Source organism: Thalassophryne amazonica, chromosome 2 (assembly GCF_902500255.1).
Source record: "Thalassophryne amazonica chromosome 2, fThaAma1.1, whole genome shotgun sequence".
Taxonomy (NCBI): Eukaryota; Metazoa; Chordata; class Actinopteri; order Batrachoidiformes; family Batrachoididae; genus Thalassophryne; species Thalassophryne amazonica.
In genome coordinates, this window is record NC_047104.1 from 109,518,348 (window position 1) to 109,539,937 (window position 21,590).

A 21,590-nucleotide genomic window follows, 5' to 3' on the forward strand; every position below is an offset into this window, starting at 1 on the left:
TTCCACAGGGGTCCGTCTTAGGCCCCCTGCTTTTCTCCCTTTATATAGCACCCCTTGGCCACATATTGTTGCATTTTTGGGATTACCTTTCATTGCTATGCTGATGATACTCAGTTATACATGCCAGTAACTGCTGGTAATCTCATCCACATAAAATCCTTCGAAGATTGCCTTGCAGTCTGCAAATCACAGAGCTTTCTCTTATCGAGCACCTGTTTTGTGGAATGATCTCCCTGCATCAATAAAACAGTCAGATTTTGTTGAGACTTTCAAGTCCAGACTTAAGACGCTCTTATTTTCCCTCTTGTATGGCTAGCATACTGGCATAGTATGGTACGATGCTTCCTATCTTTTTAAAGTGATTTTATTAGCAACAGAACAGGTGTCAACGTTATCTAAATTTTGGGTCTGTGAGTGAAGCTTAGGGCTAGCAGCCGGCGATCACCTTTGTCATTTCTCTGTTTTCCTGTTGATTTAGTGCTGATGAATTATACCTTAGGTGTGTTTTTTTTCCTGCCGACTGCTACTGCTCTTTTTCTCTCTGTCTGAGGTACGAACAACAAATGGATCCGAACTGAAGGGCCCGGACGGACTGTGAGGTGGAAGTCCTCACAGCTAGCCTGTAAAATTGTTCACGGACTGGCACTTCCCTACCTAGCTGACCTAATTAAACCCTACGTACCGGCCTGGGCTTTGCGTTCTCATGGTGCAGGACTACTTTGTGTCCTTAGGGTGAATAAAAAGTCTGCAGGTTACAGAGCTTTCTCTTACCATGCCCATGTTCTGTGGAATGATCTCCCTGCATCAATAAAAGTCAGATTCTGTAGAGACTTTCAAGTCCAGACCTAAGACGCACTTATTTTCCCTTTCGTATGGCTAGCATACTGGCATAGTATGTCACTATGCTTTTTCCTCTTTTAATTAATTTTATTAGGAAACGGAGCAGGCCGCGGCTTCAACCTTATCTAAATTCTGGGTCTTTTAGTGAAGCCTAGGGCTAGTGGCTGGCAAACACCTTAGTATTTCTTTTGTTTTGTTTTTTTTGTTGTTGTTGTTGTTGCTTAAGGCTGACAAATTATACTGTATTTGTTGTCTTTCTGATGCCTGATTCTGTTTTTTTCTCTCTATCTCTGTTTAAGGTCTGGCTCCATTCAGAAATGGGTGTGGTATCTGTTCCTGAAACCCTCCTGTCCAGTGCACTGGCAACATTTCCTATATATTTGTTTTGTGAATTGTTTTGTAATTTGTGTCGGTAGTGTTGTATGTTGGGGGGGGGGGGTTTGGCTGGACAAGGTTGGGTTGTTTTGTGTTTATTTTCCTTCCCAGGTGATTTGGGGCTGTTCTCTGAGGAAAATGTGCTGCAGAAGAGTCTCTCTCTCCTCTGTTACGATGATTGGCTGCACCTGTTGCATTCTCGTGCGGCTCTCTATCAGGACAATCCACGACACCTGTGATGTTCACGTGCAGATCTGAGGACTTCCAGCTGGTACCAATGTAGTGATGAAGAACTACATTTAAACCAGCAGTGAGTTGGATAAGATTGCCGGAGAATACGACCTTGTGACGACCGTGTGGGGACGCTGAGGGCCGTTTCAGAGTCTGACATCGCCCCTGTGAAGGAGGACGAGGGTGAGAGGCAAACGTTGTCAGCACACGACAGAGGTGAATATTCTGAAAAGTTTATCCGTGAATGTAAATTGGCGTTTATACGCAGCTATAAGTAATTATTGGTGGAAATTGTTTGGCGTGCTCCTCACGGCAGTGGCGTGCGGATTAATGGTCCTCCACTAGCTGTGAGCAGCAGCCTCTTTGAACTAAGTCTTGAAACCAGACCTAAACGTGTAGCTGATACGTTTGCCTCTAAACAATATTTCGTAGTAATAAGTGTTGAATAATCTCATCTCTGTTCCTCCTTCGCAGAGTACAGTCTGGGAAAGTCACCTGGGGGGGTGTTGGTGGAACTCCTGAGTCCTGAACGTTCGGACTCCGACCGTTGAGATGCTGAGAGAGCGCGCCGCCTTTTCACCTCACCAGAACTCTAATTATTTAGTATTTCATGTATAGCACAAAGGGAGAAAAATAAATGTGTTTTCTTTTTGGAACTGCTTCTGATTATTTCATGCTGGGTTCAGTCAGATACTGGACCGCTCCTCAATCCGCGTCTTATCCATAACAGGTAGTAGCATGGCCCAAGCAGAGGGTCACCCCTTTGAGTCTCGTCTGCTTGAGGTTTCTTCCTCAGAGGGAGTTTTTCCTTACCACTGTCGCCTGTGTGCTTGCTCTGGGGCAAGGGTGCCCAACCTTTTTTGAACCGAGATCTACTTTTAAACTTGACCGTGTATCGAGATCTACCAAGCCATATCGAACACCATAGCTTAGCCACAATTTATTGTGCAGCAATATAATAACACAATTTCCTGGTACATAGATAAAATTTTAACAATAATAATGCATTATTGAAATAAATGTGCAAAGAATAAGCACAAGTAGGACTGGCCTAACAACACAACAACGAATAACTCAAATTACACAATGCCTAATTAAAGTTGGAAAAGTTGTTCCCTACCTTAGTGGGGTTTCTGGCACTGAGAGGAGGCAAGAAATAAGAAAGGCTAAATCCAAAAACTGTGCATATTCAGCATGGTTTGAACGTTTCAGAATTTTTAAAATTTTGGGCAACAATTCATTAAAACGTTCCAGAAATTTACCTCTGCTGAGCCACCCAACGTCTGTGTGTAGCAATCCTCCAGCTGCACATGGAATAATGAAAACATAAATAAAATAATGTAGCCGTCTCACTGAGGGTTCTTGGCAGGCGTGGAATATGAGAAAAGAGACAGGATGAGTGTTGACCGTTTGAGTGCAGCAACAGCGTGGCTCCTATATTGCGCGTTCCTGTACACACGCACACACACACACACAAGTGGGAGCCTGTCGCTCCTCACCTCCTGTCTATAGCAACACAACAGTGCCAAAATTAACCCTGCGGAGTCTCACAGAGTAATGAGTCCTGTCAGTGAGAACAACCTGGGATGCATTCCATAGAGTCCAGAAGAGTAAACAATGCGGTAGTCAGGGCAGTTTCCCCACCTGAAGACAACACCTGAGCAATCTGATAGGGGCCTTTCCAGTGTGGTGCCAATTTGGTGCGGTTTCCAGTGGGATTATTCAGCCACACCAGTGCAGCCACACCATAGGCGTGGTAACAGCAACTGTCGTTGTAGTACAGTTTCTGTCGATCATGAGATTCCGCCAAATTGAGCCAAGACATGCTGAATGCGGATTTCAACCACTCTGCCATAGACGACACATACTCCGCCTGCGTCCCCTCGCCCCAGTGGTCTCCAATACCCACTGGCACATGCTCGTCAGCTGGAACCCACACTTCATGCCCATGCATGAGGAAGTAGGGGGTGAACTGGGTACTGGAATGCTTAGAGGTGTTGTAGGCAAAAGCAACTTGCTTCACATACGAGTCCATTTCACCCCTGTGCGACAGCAACATTTTAGCCAGCTGATCAATCAGGGTCCGTTTATGACGTTCTACCATGCCATCAGACCTGGGGTTATATGCAGTGATGTTTGTTTTCTTCATGCCCACTCGCTGACACAGGCTCTGAATCACCTCTGCCTCAAACTGGCAGCCCTGATGACTGTGAAAAACTTCAGGGACCCCATGCACCAACACATAATCCTCAAACAGGCAGTGAGCCACTCTCTGTGCTGTCTTATTTGGCGGGGCGTACAGATGAACAAATTTAGAGAAGTAATCCTCCACCACTAGAACGTATCCGTTTCCCCTGGAGGTCAAAGGCAACTCCAAAACATCCGCCGCCACCCTCTGTAATGGGTGAGACCCCCCATAGGTGCTCTCGGTCTGGAACAGGGCACTGGCGGGTCTGGCAGGCCTCACACTGCGCGCACCAACTTTTAATGTCTCTCAACATGAAGGGCCAATAGTAAGACCATCTGGCCATCTCCCACACTCGCTCTGCAGAGAAGTGCGCCGCAATAAGCTCCCCGTGTAACTGCCGCAGGAGATCAGGCACCATGGACGAGGGGACCACCACCTGAATTTGATCCTGCCCAGATGCTGTCAACCACACAGTCCGACACAACAGTCCACATACCATCGATAGGCGGCTGAACTCTGCCTTGAGTTTCCTCAGTTTGGCAGAGGACCCCCTGGGCAGCCTTTGAGGCAGTCTCGCGGCATTCCATTCCAACAACGCCACCATTATGATAATATCTGGGTCATCCTGTTGCCGGGCTCAGAGTCAGAGCTCAGGCTCAAAGCTCAGAGTCACTCCTCGAAAGGGAGCAGACAGCCTCCGGACCCCGGGAGGTGAAGAGCAGCCCGGCTCCCCAACGTAGGTGACCTGTCTGAGTCCCTTCGGGGGGGAGAAGCCAGAGAAGCCTGTAGGCGCGACAGTGTATCTGCGTTATTGTGCCAGGCCCCAGCCTTGTGAATCAGGACCTAGTCAAATGGGTCCAGTTCCAAAATCCACTTACTCCTATGACCCGTAGGGTCACTTGGAGGTCACTAAAATTAACATTGAATCGGTGTGTAACTTTGAAAAAACAATGTCAGACTCTGTAGTTTTCTCTGGGCCACTCCCCAATCGGACCAGAGTGACATGTTTAGCCGCATGTTCTCCTTGAATTGCTGTGGTATCCAAAAAATAAGGTGGGCTTCATAGATAATTGGCAAAGCTTATGGGGAAAACCTGGTCTTGTTAGGAGAGACGGCATCCATCCCACTTTGGATGGAGCAGCTCTCATTTCTAGAAATCTGGCCAATTTTATTAAACCCTCCAAACCTTGACTATCCAGGGTTGGGACCAGGAAGCAGAGTTGTAGTCTTACACACCTCTCTGCAGCTTCTCTCCCCCTGCCATCCCCCCAATACCCCATCCTCGTAGAGACGGTGCCTGCTCCCAGACCACCAACAACCAGTAAAAATCTATTTAAGCATAAAAATTCAAAAAGAAAAAAATAATATAGCACCTTCAACTGCACCACAGACTAAAACAGTTAAATGTGGTTTATTAAACATTAGGTCTCTCTTCTAAGTCCCTGTTAGTAAATGATATAATAATTAATCAACATATTGATTTATTCTGCCTTACAGAAACCTGGTTACAGCAGGATGAATATGTTAGTTTAAAAGAGTCAACACCCCCGAGTCACACTAACTGTCAGAATGCTCGTAGCACGGGCCGAGGGGGAGGATTAGCAGCAATCTTCCACTCCAGCTTATTAATTAATCAAAAACCCAGACAGAGCTTTAATTCATTTGAAAGCTTGACTCTTAGTCTTGTCCATCCAAATTGGAAGTCCCAAAAACCAGTTTTATTTGTTGTTATCTATCGTCCACCTTTTCGTTACTGTGAGTTACTCTGTGAATTTTCAGACCTTTTGTCTGACTTAGTGCTTAGCTCAGATAAGATAATTATAGTGGGCAATTTTAACATCCACATAGATGCTGAGAATGACTCAACACTGCATTTACTCTATTATTAGACTCAACTGGCTTCGCTCAAAATGTAAATGAGTCCACCCACCACTTTAACCATACTTTAGATCTTGTTCTGACTTATGGTATGGAAATTGAAGACTTAACAGTATTCCCTGAAAACCCCCTTCTGTCTGATCATTTCTTAATAACATTTACATTTACTTTAATGGACTACCCAGCAGTGGGGAATAGGTTTCATTATAGTAGAAGTCTTTCGGAAAGCGCTGTAACTAGGTTTAAGGATATGATTCCTTCTTTGTTATGTTCTCCAATGCCATATACCAACACAGTGCAGAGTAGCTACCTAAACTCTGTGAGTGAGATAGATTATCTTGTCAATAGTTTTACATCCTCATTGAGCACAACTTTGGATGCTATAGCTCCTCTGAAAAAGAGAGCCTTAAATCAGAAGTGCCTGACTCCGTGGTATAACTCACAAACTCGCAGCTTAAAGCAGATAACCCGTAAGTTGGAGAGGAAATGGCGTCTCTCTAATTTAAAAGATCTTCACTTAGCCTGGAAAAAGAGTCTGTTGCTCTATAAAAAAGCCCTCCGTAAAGCTAGGACATCTTACTACTCATCACTAATTGAAGAAAATAAGAACAACCCCAGGTTTCTTTTCAGCACTGTAGCCAGGCTGACAAAGAGTCAGAGCTGTATTGAGCTGAGTATTCCTTTAACTAGTAATGACTTCATGACTTTCTTTGCTAATAAAATTTTAACTATTAGAGAAAAAATTACTCATAACCATCCCAAAGACATATCGTTATCTTTGGCTGCTTTCAGTAATGCTGGTATTTGGTTAGACTCTTTCTCTCTGATTGTTCTGAGTTATTTTCATTAGTTACTTCCTCCAAACCATCAACATGTCTATTAGACCCCATTCCTAGCAGGCTGCTCAAGGAAGCCCTACCATTAATTAATGCTTCGATCTTAAATATGATCAATCTTCGATCTTAAATATGATCAATCTATCTTTATTAGTGTTTAGTTCCAAAAAAAAAGTCCTTTTGGAAAAAAAGTCCTTTTCATTCCGCTATTTTCAGACAATGAAAATCCGATGAGGGGGCGGGACCACTCCTTCCCAAGGCGTGCTCACAGGTGAATGACGTCACCGACAGGCGTGGAAAAACTCACGCATGCGCACGAGGGTTCAAGCATGTCTGACGTAAAAACATATGAATGAAATCCATATAGTTTTTGAAAAAATAAAAAGGACCGTTACTGTATGGACAGACCTCGTATATAGATAGATAGATAAGATGAGATTCTGAACCACAGAATCTCATCTCTGCTGTTTGCGGATGATGTGGTTCTGTTGGCTTCGTCAAATCAGGACCTTCAGCGTGCACTGGGGCGATTTGCAGCCGAGTGTGAAGCATCCAGGATGAAAATCAGCACCTCCAAATCCGAGGCCACGGTTCTCGACCGGAAAAAGGTGCTTTGCCCTCTTCAGGTCGGTGGAGTGTGCTTGCCTCAAGTGGAGGAGTTTAAGTATCTCGGGGTTTGTTCACGAGTGAGGGACGGATGGAGCGTGAGATCGACAGACAGATCGGTACAGCATCTGCAGTGATGCGATCGCTGTATCGGACCGTGAAGAGAAAGCTGAATAGGGGGGCAAAGCTCTCAATTTACCGATCGATGTACGTTCCGACCTTCACCTACGGTCATGAGATTTTGCTCATGACAGAAAGAACGAGATCGCGAGTACAAGCAGCCGAGATGAGTTTCCTCTGCAGGGTGGCTGGGCACTCCCTGAGAGATATGTAGGGTGAGGAGCTTGGTCACTCAGGATTAGCTCGGAGTCGAGCCGCTGCTCCTCCACATCGAAAGGAGCCAGCTGAGGTGGCTCGAGCATCTTTTCCGGATGCCCCCTGGACGCCTCGCTGGAGAGGTGTTCAGGCATGTCGCATCGGGAGGAGGCCCCGGGGAAGACCCAGCACACGCTGGAGGGACTACGTCTCTTGGCTGGCTCAAAATCTCTCATCAGCTGTTAAAATTTTCACTGAAAACCAGCTTAATTTTTCGAACCATGTCCACTTCGATGTGTCTCACAGGTTTAGAAAAAATTTTGATCAAACAAAGCGCCAGTCTCTCAGCAACGTCTCAGACAAAGGAATTCCGACGAGGCGGTGGACGACTCCTCCCACAAGGAGTGCTCACAGGCGAATGACGTCACCGACAGGCATGGAAAAACTCACGCATGCGCACGAGGGTTCAAGCATGTCTGACGTAAAAACATATGAATGAAATCCATATAGTTTTTGAAAAAAATAAAAAGGACCTATACTTTACGGACAGCCCTCGTATTTATAACTCAAACATCACATTAGCAAATACAATCTAATGGGCTAATTAATGTTATTGTACGAGGCAGAGCAAACTCCTTTTTTGTTACCACTGAACAGATGAAAACAATCACTCAAAGTGGCCACAGTTCAGTGTATGCACATTTCCTCACCAAATGTAAATATAATTTTTAAAATGGTCAATTATACAGTTAGCCTTAGCTTAGCCAGAGCCATCCTCCTCCACTAGGGGCAGCAAACTAGTTGTGTGCTGAGTAGGGGCCCCTTCTTTAAGACCCAGCCCCTCCTCCTCATTTAAATCAATTGTCACATGTGTAGATGGTGACATCGTGTGGTTGTAAATGATAATGCAATTTTTTTTGTCAAGTTGCTTTGAAATGTAAGTCATCGGACCAGCCAAACCAATTAAATAAGCAAATGAAAACATGACTCATATTCCAGAAAATCTAAATACATTGCTTTTCTGGCGTTTTTTTTTTTTTTTTTTTTCGAATCAGTCTTGAAATTGACCCCCTACTTTTTAAAGGTGATTTTAGGGCTGGGTTTCGATTCAAATTTCAAAAATTGATTTGATTCCGATTCTTAAGACTCAGAATTGATTATTTAGATCCAGTTTAATTTGATTTGATCCAATATCGATTTGGGTTAGTGTTATTAAAACCATTTTTTGAGCTGTTGCCTGATTGTCTAGTTAAGCAACATATTCATACAACTTCACAAATTTTGGCCCTGAAAATGCAGGCAATAGTGTTTCAGCGAGTTATAAATTCAAACATTTTCCATGGGATAAGGGACCCGGTCTCCTGCTGCAGTGTGCCGTGCAGCAGGAGAACGCGGCTGGGGGGAAGTTCTCCTAAATTCTCCTGCAGCAGGAGAACACAGCTATGGGAAAAGTTCTCCTACAGTCCACACTAGAGAACCTTCATGCATTGTCTCACGGAAATGGCACGTTATGAGGAATGGGGAAAAAAACTACTATGTGAATTAAATGGCAGACGATTCTCTTTTCTTGCCTGCAACAACAGTCCCAGTAGTCATGACTGACATCTTTAAATGGCTTTGACAGAGATTGATGAATAAATTTTAGAGGTACTGCTTCTAAACCAGGACCAGCGCGTCCACAATCAATGTAGAGAAATGATCGTTTAAGTTTTCCGTTACACACCCTCGGAAACAGCGGCCCAACTGCAGTGTAATTTTTTCAGGCACGCTGTTATAACTCTGGTGAGAAGTGCACATATATATATATATATATATACACTCAACAAAAATATATTGCAGCGTCTGCTCGCAGCTGCCGCGACGCTCCGCCACAGGAAAAACACCTCTGTTGGAAGCCTTAAGGACAAGTTGGAACATGTCCAGCTGTTAAACAATTTCTCATATACTCACTCCACTGAAAGCCATCAAAAGCCGCCTGGATTTTACAAATGGTTATCAACACGGAGGTGTTTTCCCTGTGCCGCCACACCGCGCCGGCTGCGTCCCGACACGCGGACCCGTCCGCACGTCTTTCATTAAAAAAATCTCCTTTAACAGTGGAATATCCGGATAAAATGCTGAAACCGACTTCTTCTGAAACTTCTCTGTTCTCTCACGAGGTCCTGGATCAATAGAGCCTGAAATGTGGAGGTTTTCAGCTTGAAACAGGCTGATGACGGCGCCTGGGAGTGCTGCACCACGTCTCGCTCTGTGGGAAGTCCTTAAAGCGACAGTATCACCTCAAAATCTCTCATCAGCCGTTAAAATTTTCACCGAAAACCAGCTTAATTTTTTGAACCGTGTCCACTTCGATGTGTCTCACAGGTTTAGAAAAAATTTTGATCAAAGCGCCAGTCTCTCAGCAACTTCTCAGACAAAGGAATTCTGACGAGGGGCTGGACGACTCCTCCCACAAGGAGTGCTCACAGGCGAATGACGTCACCGACAGGCGTGGAAAAACTCACGCATGCGCACGAGGGTTCAAGCATGTCTGACGTAAAAACATATGAATGAAATCCATATAGTTTTTGAAAAAAATAAAAAGGACCTATACTTTATTGACAGCCCTCGTGTATATATATATACACTCAACAAAAATATAAACGCAACACTTTTGGTTTTGCTCCCATTTTGTATGAGATGAACTCAAAGATCTAAAACTTTTTCCACATACACAATATCACCATTTCCCTCAAATATTGTTCACAAACCAGTCTAAATCTGTGATAGTGAGCACTTCTCCTTTGCTGAGATAATCCATCCCACCTCACAGGTGTGCCATATCAAGATGCTGATTAGACACCATGATTAGTGCACAGGTGTGCCTTAGACTGTCCACAATAAAAGGCCACTCTGAAAGGTGCAGTTTTGTTTTACTGGGGGGGGGATACCAGTCAGTATCTGGTGTGACCACCATTTGCCTCATGCAGTGCAACACATCTCCTTCGCATAGAGTTGATCAGGTTGTCAATTGTGGCCTGTGGAATGTTGGTCCACTCCTCTTCAATGGCTGTGCGAAGTTGCTGGATATTGGCAGGAACTGGTACACGCTGTCGTATACGCCGGTCCAGAGCATCCCAAACATGCTCAATGGGTGACATGTGAGTATGCCGGCCATGCAAGAACTGGGACATTTTCAGCTTCCAAGAATTGTGTACAGATCCTTGCAACATGGGGCCGTGCATTATCCTGCTGCAACATGAGGTGATGTTCTTGGATGTATGGCACAACAATGGGCCTCAGGATCTCATCACGGTATCTCTGTGCATTCAAAATGCCATCAATAAAATGCACCTGTGTTCTTCGTCCATAACAGACGCCTGCCCATACCATAACCCCACCGCCACCATGGGCCACTCGATCCACAACATTGACAACAGAAAACCGCTCACCCACACGACGCCACACACGCTGTCTGCCATCTGCCCTGGACAGTGTGAACCGGGATTCATCCGTGAAGAGAACACCTCTCCAACGTGCCAAACGCCAGCGAATGTGAGCATTTGCCCACTCAAGTCGGTTACGACGACGAACTGGAGTCAGGTCGAGACCCCGATGAGGACGACGAGCATGCAGATGAGCTTCCCTGAGACGGTTTCTGACAGTTTGTGCAGAAATTCTTTGGTTATGCAAACCGATTGTTTCAGCAGCTGTCCGAGTGGCTGGTCTCAGACGATCTTGGAGGTGAACATGCTGGATGTGGAGGTCCTGGGCTGGTGTGGTTACATGTGGTCTGCGGTTGTGAGGCTGGTTGGATGTACTGCCAATTCTCTGAAACGCCTTTGGAGACGGCTTATGGTAGAGAAATGAACATTCAATACACGAGCAACAGCTCTGGTTGACATTCCTGCTGTCAGCATGCCAATTGCACGCTCCCTCAAATCTTGTGACATCTGTGGCATTGTGCTGTGTGATAAAACTGCACCTTTCAGAGTGGCCTTTTATTGTGGGCAGTCTAAGGCACACCTGTGCACTAATCATGGTGTCTAATCAGCATCTTGATATGGCACACCTGTGAGGTGGGATGGATTATCTCAGCAAAGGAGAAGTGCTCACTATCACAGATTTAGTCTGGTTTGTGAACAATATTTGAGGGAAATGGTGATATTGTGTATGTGAAAAAAGTTTTAGATCTTTGAGTTCATCTCATACAAAATGGGAGCAAAACCAAAAGTGTTGCGTTTATATTTTTGTTGAGTGTATATATATATATATATATATATATATATATATATATACGAGGTCTCTTAGATAATAAACCGACCCTTTTATTATTTTTTTTTAACTATATGGATTTGAATGACATGCGATTACACCAATCATGCTTGAACCCTCGTGCGCATGCGTGAGTTTTTTCACGCGTGTCGGTGACGTCATTTCCCAGTGGGCAGGCCTTGAGTGAGATGTGGTCCCGCCCTCTCGGCTGAATTCCTTTGTTTCACACGCTGCTCGAGACGGCGCGCGTTGCTTTATCAAAATTTTTTCTGGACCTGTGAGGAATATCCGAGTGGACACTATTCGAGAAATTAAGCTGGTTTTCTGTGAAAAGTTTAACGGCTGATGAGAGATTATGGGGTGTTTCTGTCGGTGTAAGGACTTCCCACGGAGCGGGACGTCCTGCAGCGCTTCCAGGCGCTGTCGTCGGCCTGTTTCGAGCTGAAAACATCCTAATTTAAGTCTTAATTCACCCAGGACATCGTGAGAGAACAGAGAAGATTCAGAAGAGGCCGGCATGAGGAATTTATGCGGACATTCCACTGTTTAAGGACATTTTTTTAATGAAAGACGTACACGCCGCGACAGGAAAAACACCTCCGTGTTGAAAACCATTTGTAGAATTCAGGCGGCTTTTAATGGCTTTCAACAAGTGAGTAACTGAGAAATTGTTTAACAGCTTGGGCATGTTCCAACTTGCCCGTTAAGATTTCCAACACGGAGGTGTTTTTTCCTGCCGCGACCCCCCGCGGTCGGGTCCAGCCCGACATGCGACTCTGCCCGCACGTTCTTTCATTACAAAATGACCGTTAACAATGGAATGTCCGAATAAACTCCTCATGCCGACTTCTTCTGAAAGTTCTCTGTTCTCTGACGACTTACTGCGTCAACAGAGCCTGAAATGTGGAAGTTTTCAACTTGAAACGGCGAGACGCTGCCGCCTCGAAGCGCAGATCGCCGCCAGGCGCCGTGGACCGTCCTTAAAGCGACACTACCAGACCAAAATCTCTCATCAGCCGTTAAAATTTTTACCGAAAACCAGCTGAATTTATTGAATGGTGTCCACTCAGTTGTGCCTTACAGTTTTGAAAAATTTTTTATCAAACAAAGCAACAGTCTCTGAGCCATTCCTAAACAATGAAAAAAATCGACGAGCGGGTGGACGACTCCTCACTCAAAGACTGCCCACAGGCGAATGACGTAACCGACAGGTGTGAAAAAACTCTCGCATGCCCACGAGGGTTCAAGCATGTCTGATGTAATCACACGTGATTCAAATCCATATGGTTTTTGAATAAAATAATAAGGTCGGATACTTTTCTAATAGACCTCGTATATATGATCAATCTTTGGATGTATGAATCAATCTGTGGGAATTAAAATGAGAATCGACTTAAAATCAGCGAATTGATCTTTTCACCCCAGCACTAGTTGATTTGTCGAGATGAGAGTTGTCGTGCTGTATCCATGCTGTGTGTCTCTCTGCAGCGCCTTCCTGCTGGGCTTTTCAAAGCTCACTTACCTTACAGATGATGTCACTGCTGCTCGTGTCACCTTGAGAGCTTTCTGTGGCTTTTTTAGTCATTTCTGATATCACTCACGTTTGTTCATCTTAACCCCTCTCCTCTCTTCTTTCCTAGACACCTGTTCCTTTATTATTATCCCCCCCCCCACACACACACACATATACACTCTGCCTTCCCACCATCTGTTTCTTGTCTCCTCCTCTTCCACTTCTCTTGTAGGAGTTGCTGTTCAGTGTTTGTGCCTTAAACGTCATCTCCACCATTGTGTGCGCTCTGGCCACTGCCATGTGCTGTATGCAGATGGTCTCAACCGATGTGCTGCAGATGGTGAGTCTGATGGAAGCACAGATGACACTGAGCACTGGCATTGGCTTACTTTCAGTGACCGCACTGGTGGTACAGAAGCGTTTTTTTGTTTGTTTGTTTGTTTTTTATCCCACGTAGCACATATAGTGGTATTGTTTTCAGTCCTGTGTGTCTGCCCATGTGTGTTTCAAACAAAAGAACTCTAAAGATTAATTTAAATGCTACAGTGCCTTGCAAGAGTATTTGGCCCTTTGGTATTTCACACATTTTAATTTGTTAATGCCATTTCAAACACAAAAAGTAAATCAGGCTTCTTAATATAAAAAAAAAATCTAAAATGATCTTCCTTAAACTGAAACTCAAAGCAAATGGTAAATGGACTGCATTTATATAGTGCTTTTCATCTGCATCAAACGATCAAAGCGCTTTACACATCAAATGCCTCACATTCACTCCGATGTCAGACTGCTGCCATGCAAGGCGCCCACTACACACCAGGAGCAACTAGGGGATTAAGGACCTCTGGTCTGAAGCCCAATGCTTAACTACTAGACCATCACCTCCCCTAAAGCAAATCTCTACAATTTGATATAAATTAATTAAAAATATAAAAGCCAAGATAATGGGTTGCATAAGTAATGGGCCCATTTGGTATAATACCTGTAAATAATCAGCTTTATTGCCAGTTTAGTACAGATAATAGTGCAGCAGATAACTTAAACAATCATGCAAATGGTAATACAAGGACCAAAGTTGGCACAAATACTCCTTAGACATTACTCTTTTGAAAAACCGACTGGCCACTTGAATTTTCAATAGGCGGTGAGGTAGGGGACAATTGAAAAATTACACAGGGGTCAAAATTAAAAATGCTCCAATCACATTGAAAAGTACACCACATTATTTGTCTGATCGTAAGGATTCCAAAAAGGTATAGTTTGGACTATCTATGACTGAATGATCAGTAGTTATGGGGTAAAAACAGCAAAAATGGTGACAAAGGTCCGTTTCAGTTTGTACAGGGGTCAAAAGTTCCTTCAATTTTGGTAAAAAGTGATGCAAATTATTGGTTGAGCTAATAGGATTAATAAATGGAATAGTTTTGATTGTGTTGAATGTTTGGTCTCCAAAGTAAAGGTCAAACAAGGTCAACATCCATTGGATTCTATGACATATGACATATGTTACCCTGTAACATGATAAATAAACATGATACATGGTCCAAACTATTCCTTTTTAAAACCCTGTTAACTCAACTAGTAATTTGCATCATTTTTTTACCATAACTGGAGCAACTTTAACATTTGACCCCTGTACAAACTGACACTGACCTTTGTCACCTTTTTTGCTGTTTTTACCCCATAACTCCTGATCATTCAGTCATAGATAGTCCAAACTATGCCTTTTTGGAATCTTTACGATCAGACAAATAATGTGGCGTAGTTTTCAAAATGATTTGATCATTTTTAATTTTGACCCCTGTGTAATTCTTCAATTGACCCCTACCTGGCCGCCTATTGAAAATTCAAGTGGCCAGTCAGTTTTTTTCAAAAGAGTAATGTCTAAGGAGTATTTGTGCCAACTTTGGTGCTTGTATCACCATTTGCATGATTTTGCCCTAAATATTTTCTTAGCTGCTGCACTATAAGTCAGGGGATGGATACATGTACATTTTCAAGTCGCTGAATTTGTCTTGGAATTTGTTTACTTCAGTTATTAAGAAATACAGACAGTATGGCACTCTATGGTGAATCTGTGTGGAGTAGACAGTTCTCAAAAACAGAGTGATTGTGCAAGAAGAAGAGTGAGGAAAGCCACCAAGTCACCCAGAAGAAGTTATGGGCTTCTCTGGCTGTGATTAGAGAAATTGTGCAAAGTGCATGTTTTGCATTTTGTATCCCCAGCTATACAGCTTCATGATGAAGTGGTATAGAGAATGATTTTCTTAAAAAGAATACCTGAAAATTCAGCTACATTTTGCCAGAAGGTACATTTGAGATGCAAACCTAGATTTAATGTTTTGGTTAAAGAAAATCCTGAGGAAGTTGGGATCGCTTCCTGCCTGGTCTTTTCTGTGTGGAGTTTGTGTGGTGGAGGCCAGCAGGAGTTGCTGTGCAATAGCAGTAAAACCTCACTTCCCAACAGTTAAAAGGACTGTCTGGCCACAAGACCAGAGCCCAGGTTTTGGCCTTGTGGTTAGAGCACCTGCCTCCCATGCCGGAGATCGTGAGTTTGTGTCTCAGGGGGGCGAGTGGGAGGAGTCATCACAACAACATAACACAGGAGCAGAATAGAGAGTACAGCCCCTACATTTGCATGTTCTCCCCATGTTCGCGTGGATACCATCTTGGCGTCCCAGCTTCCTCCCACCTCCAAATTGATGACTCCAATTTGACTGTTGGTGTGTGTGTGAGAATGTGTTTGTCCATCTCTAGTATGTGGCCCTGCGGTAGCCTGGCGTCCTGTCCAGGGTGTTCCCTCCCTTACACCCTATGACTGCTGGGATTGGCTCCAGCTGCCCCGTGGCCCTTGACTGGAGTAAGCGGGGATAGAAAATAAATTTTTGGAAGTAGTTAAAGATACAATTATGGTTATTATTGCACACAAATAGGAAGTCATATATGATCCTTCCACTGGTCACATGTCACTGTGTGGCCTAAAAAGGTCAAACAAAGGTCATAGCTCTTCACCTCATACAGTCTTCAACAAATATGTATTACATATGATGAAATGGTTGTTTCTCAAAAATGAAGTGGTTCAAATCATCGATTAAATGTCAAGGCTACAGATCAAGGTCAAATATTAAAATACACTCAACAAAAATATAAATGCAACACTTTTGGTTTTGCTCCCATTTTGTATGAGATGAACTCAAAGATCTAAAACTTTTTCCACATACACAATATCACCATTTCCCTCAAATATTGTTCACAAACCAGACTAAATCTGTGATAGTGAGCACTTCTCCTTGCTGAGATAATCCATCCCACCTCACAGGTGTGCCATATCAAGATGCTGATTAGACACCATGATTAGTGCACAGGTGTGCCTTAGACTGTCCACAATAAAAGGCCACTCTGAAAGGTGCAGTTTTATCACACAGCACAATGCCACAGATGTCGCAAGATTTGAGGGAGCGTGCAGTTGGCATGCTGACAGCGGGAATGTCAACCAGAGCTGTTGCTCGTGTATTGAATGTTCATTTCTCTACCATAAGCCGTCTCCAAAGGCGTTTCAGAGAATTTGGCAGTACATCCAACCAGCCTCACAACCGCAGACCACGTGTAACCACACCAGCCCAGGACCTCCACATCCAGCATGTTCACCTCCAAGATCGTCTGAGACCAGCCACTCGGACAGCTGCTGAAACAATCGGTTTGCATAACCAAAGAATTTCTGCACAAACTGTCAGAAACCGTCTCAGGGACGCTCATCTGCATGCTCGTCATCCTCATCGGGGTCTCGACCTGACTCCAGTTTGTCGTCGTAACCGACTTGAGTGGGCAAATGCTCACATTCGCTGGCATTTGGCACATTGGAGAGGTGTTCTCTTCACGGATGAATCCCGGTTCACACTGTTCAGGGCAGATGGCAGACAGCGTGTGTGGCGTCGTGTGGGTGAGCGGTTTTCTGATGTCAGTGTTGTGGATCGAGTGGCCCATGGTGGCGGTGGGGTTATGGTATGGGCAGGCGTCTGTTATGGACGAAGAACACAGGTGCATTTTATTGATGGCATTTTGAATGCACAGAGATACCGTGACGAGATCCTGAGGCCCATTGTTGTGCCGTACATCCAAGAACATCACCTCATGTTGCAGCAGGATAATGCACGGCCCCATGTTGCAAGGATCTGTACACAATTCTTGGAAGCTGAAAATGTCCCAGTTCTTGCATGGCTGGCATACTCACCGGACATGTCACCCATTGAGCATGTTTGGGATGCTCTGGACCGGCGTATACGACAGCGTGTACCAGTTCCTGCCAATATCCAGCAACTTCACACAGCCATTGAAGAGGAGTGGACCAACATTCCACAGGCCACAATTGACAACCTGATCAACTCTATGCGAAGGAGATGTGTTGCACTGCATGAGGCAAATGGTGGTCACACCAGATACTGACTGGTATCCCCCCCAATAAAACAAAACTGCACCTTTCAGAGTGGCCTTTTATTGTGGGCAGTCTAAGGCACACCTGTGCACTAATCATGGTGTCTAATCAGCATCTTGATATGGCCCACCTGTGAGGTGGGATGGATTATCTCAGCAAAGGAGAAGTGCTCACTATCACAGATTTAGACTGGTTTGTGAACAATATTTGAGGGAAATGGTGATACTGTGTATGTGGAAAAAGTTTTAGATCTTTAAGTTCATCTCATACAAAATGGGAGCAAAACCAAAAGTGTTGCATTTATATTTTTGTTGAGTGTATCTACAGATGTGCACACGCATGCACATATTGTATTATGGTGTCACTGAATCACAAAAAATGAAGCTGCATGAATTGGTGTCCAATGTGTAAGGTAAAGGTGGTACACTCGTTTTGTTGGTGGGTTGTTATTCACAAGCAGCACACTGTACCATCTGGAGGAACAAACACTGGCCGATTTTGGGTTAGTCTGCATCGATGTGAGTGCACGTCAATGTGTCGCCCTCTTAAATCTGAATGTGTTACAGCAGACAGATTCAGAACAAACTGCACTACAACCCCTGGCAAAAATTATGGAATCACCGGCCTCGGAGGATGTTCATTCTGTTGTTTAATTTTGTAGGAAAAAAGCAGATCACAGACATGACACAAAACTAAAGTCATTTCAAATGGCAACTTTCTGGCTTTAAGAAACACTATAAGAAATCAAGAAAAAAAGATTGTGGCAGTCAGTAACGGTTACTTTTTTAGACCAAGCAGAGGGAAAATATATGGACTCACTCAATTCTGAGGAATAAATTATGGAATCACCCTGTAAATTTCCATCCACAAAACTAACACCTGCATCAAATCACATCTGCTCGTTGACATTAACCCTATGTCATGAAATTGACCCTATGTGTCTTTTTGCAAGGAATGTTTTCACAGTTTTTGCTCTATGGCAAGATGCATTATCTTCTTGAAAAATGATTTCATCATCCTTAAACATCAGAAAAGTGTCCAAAATATCAACGTAAACTTGTGCATTTATTGATGATGTAATGACAGCCATCTCCCCAGTGCCTTTACCTGACATGCAGCCCCATATCATCAATGACTGTGGAAATTTACATGTTCTCTTCAGGCAGTCATCTTTATAAATCTCATTGGAACGGCACCAAACAAAAGTTCCAGCATCATCATCTTGCCCAATGCAGATTCGAGATTCATCACTGAATATGACTTTCATCCAGTCATCCACAGTCCACGATTGCTTTTCTTTAGCCCATTGTAACCTTGTTTTTTTCTGTTTAGGTGGTAATGATGGCTTTCGTTTAGCTTTTCTGTATGTAAATCCCATTTCCTTTAGGCGGTTTCTTACAGTTCGGTCACAGACGTTGACTCCAGTTTCCTCCCATTCGTTCCTCATTTGTTTTGTTGTGCATTTTCGATTTTTGAGACATATTGCTTTAAGTTTCTGGTCTTGACGCTTGATGTCTTCCTTGGTCCTACCAGTATGTTTGCCTTTAACAACCTTCCCATGTTGTTTGTATTTGGTCCAGAGTTTAGACACAGCTAACTGTGAACAACCAACATCTTTTGCAACATTGCGTGATGATTACCCTCTTTAAGAGTTTGATAATCCTCTCCTTTGTTTCAACTGACATCTCTCGTGTTGGAGCCATGATTCATGTCAGTCCACTTGGTGCAACAGCTCTCCAAGGTGTGATCACTCCTTTTTAGATGCAGACTAACAAGCAGATGTGATTTATTCCTCAGAATTGAGTGTCCATATTTTTTTCCTCTGCTTGGTCTAAAAAAGTAACCGTTACTGACTGCCACAATCTTTTTTTCTTGATTTCTTATAGTGTTTCTTAAAGCCAGAAAGTTGCCATTTGAAATGACTTTAGTTTTGTGTCATGTCTGTGATCTGCTTTTTTTCTACAAAATTAAGCAACTGAATGAACATCCTCCGAGGCCGGTGATTCCATACTTTTTGCCAGGGGTTGTAATTCTTCTGAGTTTTCCTGTAAAGCTCCTCAGTATGACGTTTTTATGTGTAAAAGTCAGTCTATTTCTGAACAGCTGAATGTTTCCAGACACGAGGTTAATTAGCTTCCCTTTGTTTTCACACTAAAAATGGTCTTCAGCCAAACACACTTCTCATCTAAATGAATCAACGAGTGTCAGTTTGACACAGAACGAACCGTACAGCTGCAGTGTAATGGGATACAAGACGCTTTTACACATTTTAGGAACTATGATGAGGAATTTGTGCAATGATGAAAATAGCACTACACAACAAGACCATGTCTGACTGACAAAAAGACATCATATTCACCAGCCCACATAATGTGTTGTTAAAAAAAATATTTATGATAAAGAGTTATAAATATCAAAGAGTAAAGAAAATAAATATCTGATGAGTGCCCTTTAACATCGATTCCCCTAGGTGATGGTCTAGAGATTAAACTGTGGGCTTGAGACCAGAGGATCCTCTGTTCAAACCCTCGCCAGGCCAGAAAATCACTAAGGACCCTTGAGCAAGGTCCTTAATCACCTAATTGCTCCTGTTGTGCATTTGAGTGCCTTGCATGGCAGCATCCTGACAGCGGTGTGTGTGTGTGAATGCTAGGCATCATTGTAAAGTGCTTTGAGCTTCTGATTCAGATGGGAAAGCGCTACATAAATGCAGTCAATTTCCTGTCTCATTTACAGTGGCGGCTCCAAGAGGGGGCTTAAGCCCACCCAATAATGAGCCCAGCCTCCCCTCAGCTCCCCCAATAATTCTGCCAATAATGTGAATAGCGACTGACATATTTGTGGATCTCAACTGCAGTTTTGCGCTGAGAATGTCTCAATATTGCATAACTGAGCAAAGTGATGAATGTGTGTTCGGTGATCCACCAATGCTGAATCAATTTTCAGTTTTGCAAATAAACATTTATTTGTTACAAACCCCAACAAGTTACAAATCAGAAATTTGTTGTTTTGTGGATCACAAAGCAGTGTACAAATCAAAGGACTATTTGTAAATCACCCTCTGTGCATTTGCAAGTATTAATGAGACAAATTTAACTCCATACTCCAAAAATGTAGGTTTCCTAAATATTTAGTACAGCCACCTCTTAAAACTTCACTTATCTTTATTATACCTATGTGCAAGTTACTGGAACTGCAATCATTGTAAAGTGAGTGTGTGTGCATTGATACCAACATTTTAGAGGAGCACGGGTGACTAAAACATATACCTTTGTAATTATAAAGCAATTTACTATATATCGTTCATTTTCACGACATTTGTGGAGCCCCTCCAACTTTACCTCAGCCCCCCCAACAAAAATGTCCTGGCGCCGCACACTGCTCATTTATAACAAAGAAATCAGACCTGATTCATCGTCTCTTATTCCTTTTGTTGTCTTTATTGAATTAATGCGTTGTGCTTTAAACCTACAGTTTTTTTTAAGCTATAGTGTAGAAGATTTAGCAGAAATTGAATATAGTATTCATAATCATCTCTTCATTAGAATGTAATTACCTGCATCAGTGAATTGATGTGTTTTCTTAAGCTTAGAATGAGTTTCAGACCATTTATCAGGAATTCACTTAACATCTTGCTGGAGGACTCACAGGCATGGACTCAACTGATTGATTAGAAATGATTAATGGTTGACATATTTTATTATACACTTGTACCTTTATGGCTGATGAGCAGGTCAACATGCAGCAGTCTAACATCTAATTAACAGAGACACGGAGAACAATGAAATGTGTCTTATGTCTGTGCTATAAAGCCGTGGTGCTGATTATTTTTGGTGTTTCAGTTTATGCCACACAGAGCACGGGCTCTAAATGCCGACTGTGTGACTCCGCATGGAACCATCCTCCACCAAACACTGGACTTTGATGAGTTCATTCCTCCCATTCCTCCACCACCGTACTACCCTCCAGAATACACCTGCACCCCCTCAATGGATGGACAGAGGTGAGAACAAAACACCATCCCAAGAGCAACACTTTATTCTCAGTGGTGTTACAAACTGTGTCTCTTCCCATATTCTTGGTGGGTCTCCATCACATATTGCTCAAGAACAACATGTGCCTTCT

The 21,590-nt window shown here is 43.4% G+C and overlaps 1 protein-coding gene across 2 annotated transcripts in view; it reads left to right on the plus strand.

Annotated features, from left to right (window-relative positions):
- The window catches only part of fam189a1 (family with sequence similarity 189 member A1), a 347,606-nt gene that overhangs the window by 302,708 nt on the left and 23,308 nt on the right, over positions 1 to 21,590 (plus strand). The window contains exons 5-6 of one of the 2 annotated variants that reach the window (XM_034191627.1): positions 13,269 to 13,376; positions 21,308 to 21,468. In XM_034191627.1, coding sequence (XP_034047518.1) covers positions 13,269 to 13,376; positions 21,308 to 21,468 — 269 coding nt within the window. The remainder of the gene's footprint in view (positions 1 to 13,268; positions 13,377 to 21,307; positions 21,469 to 21,590) is intronic. The other variant, XM_034191634.1, reaches the window with a different exon arrangement.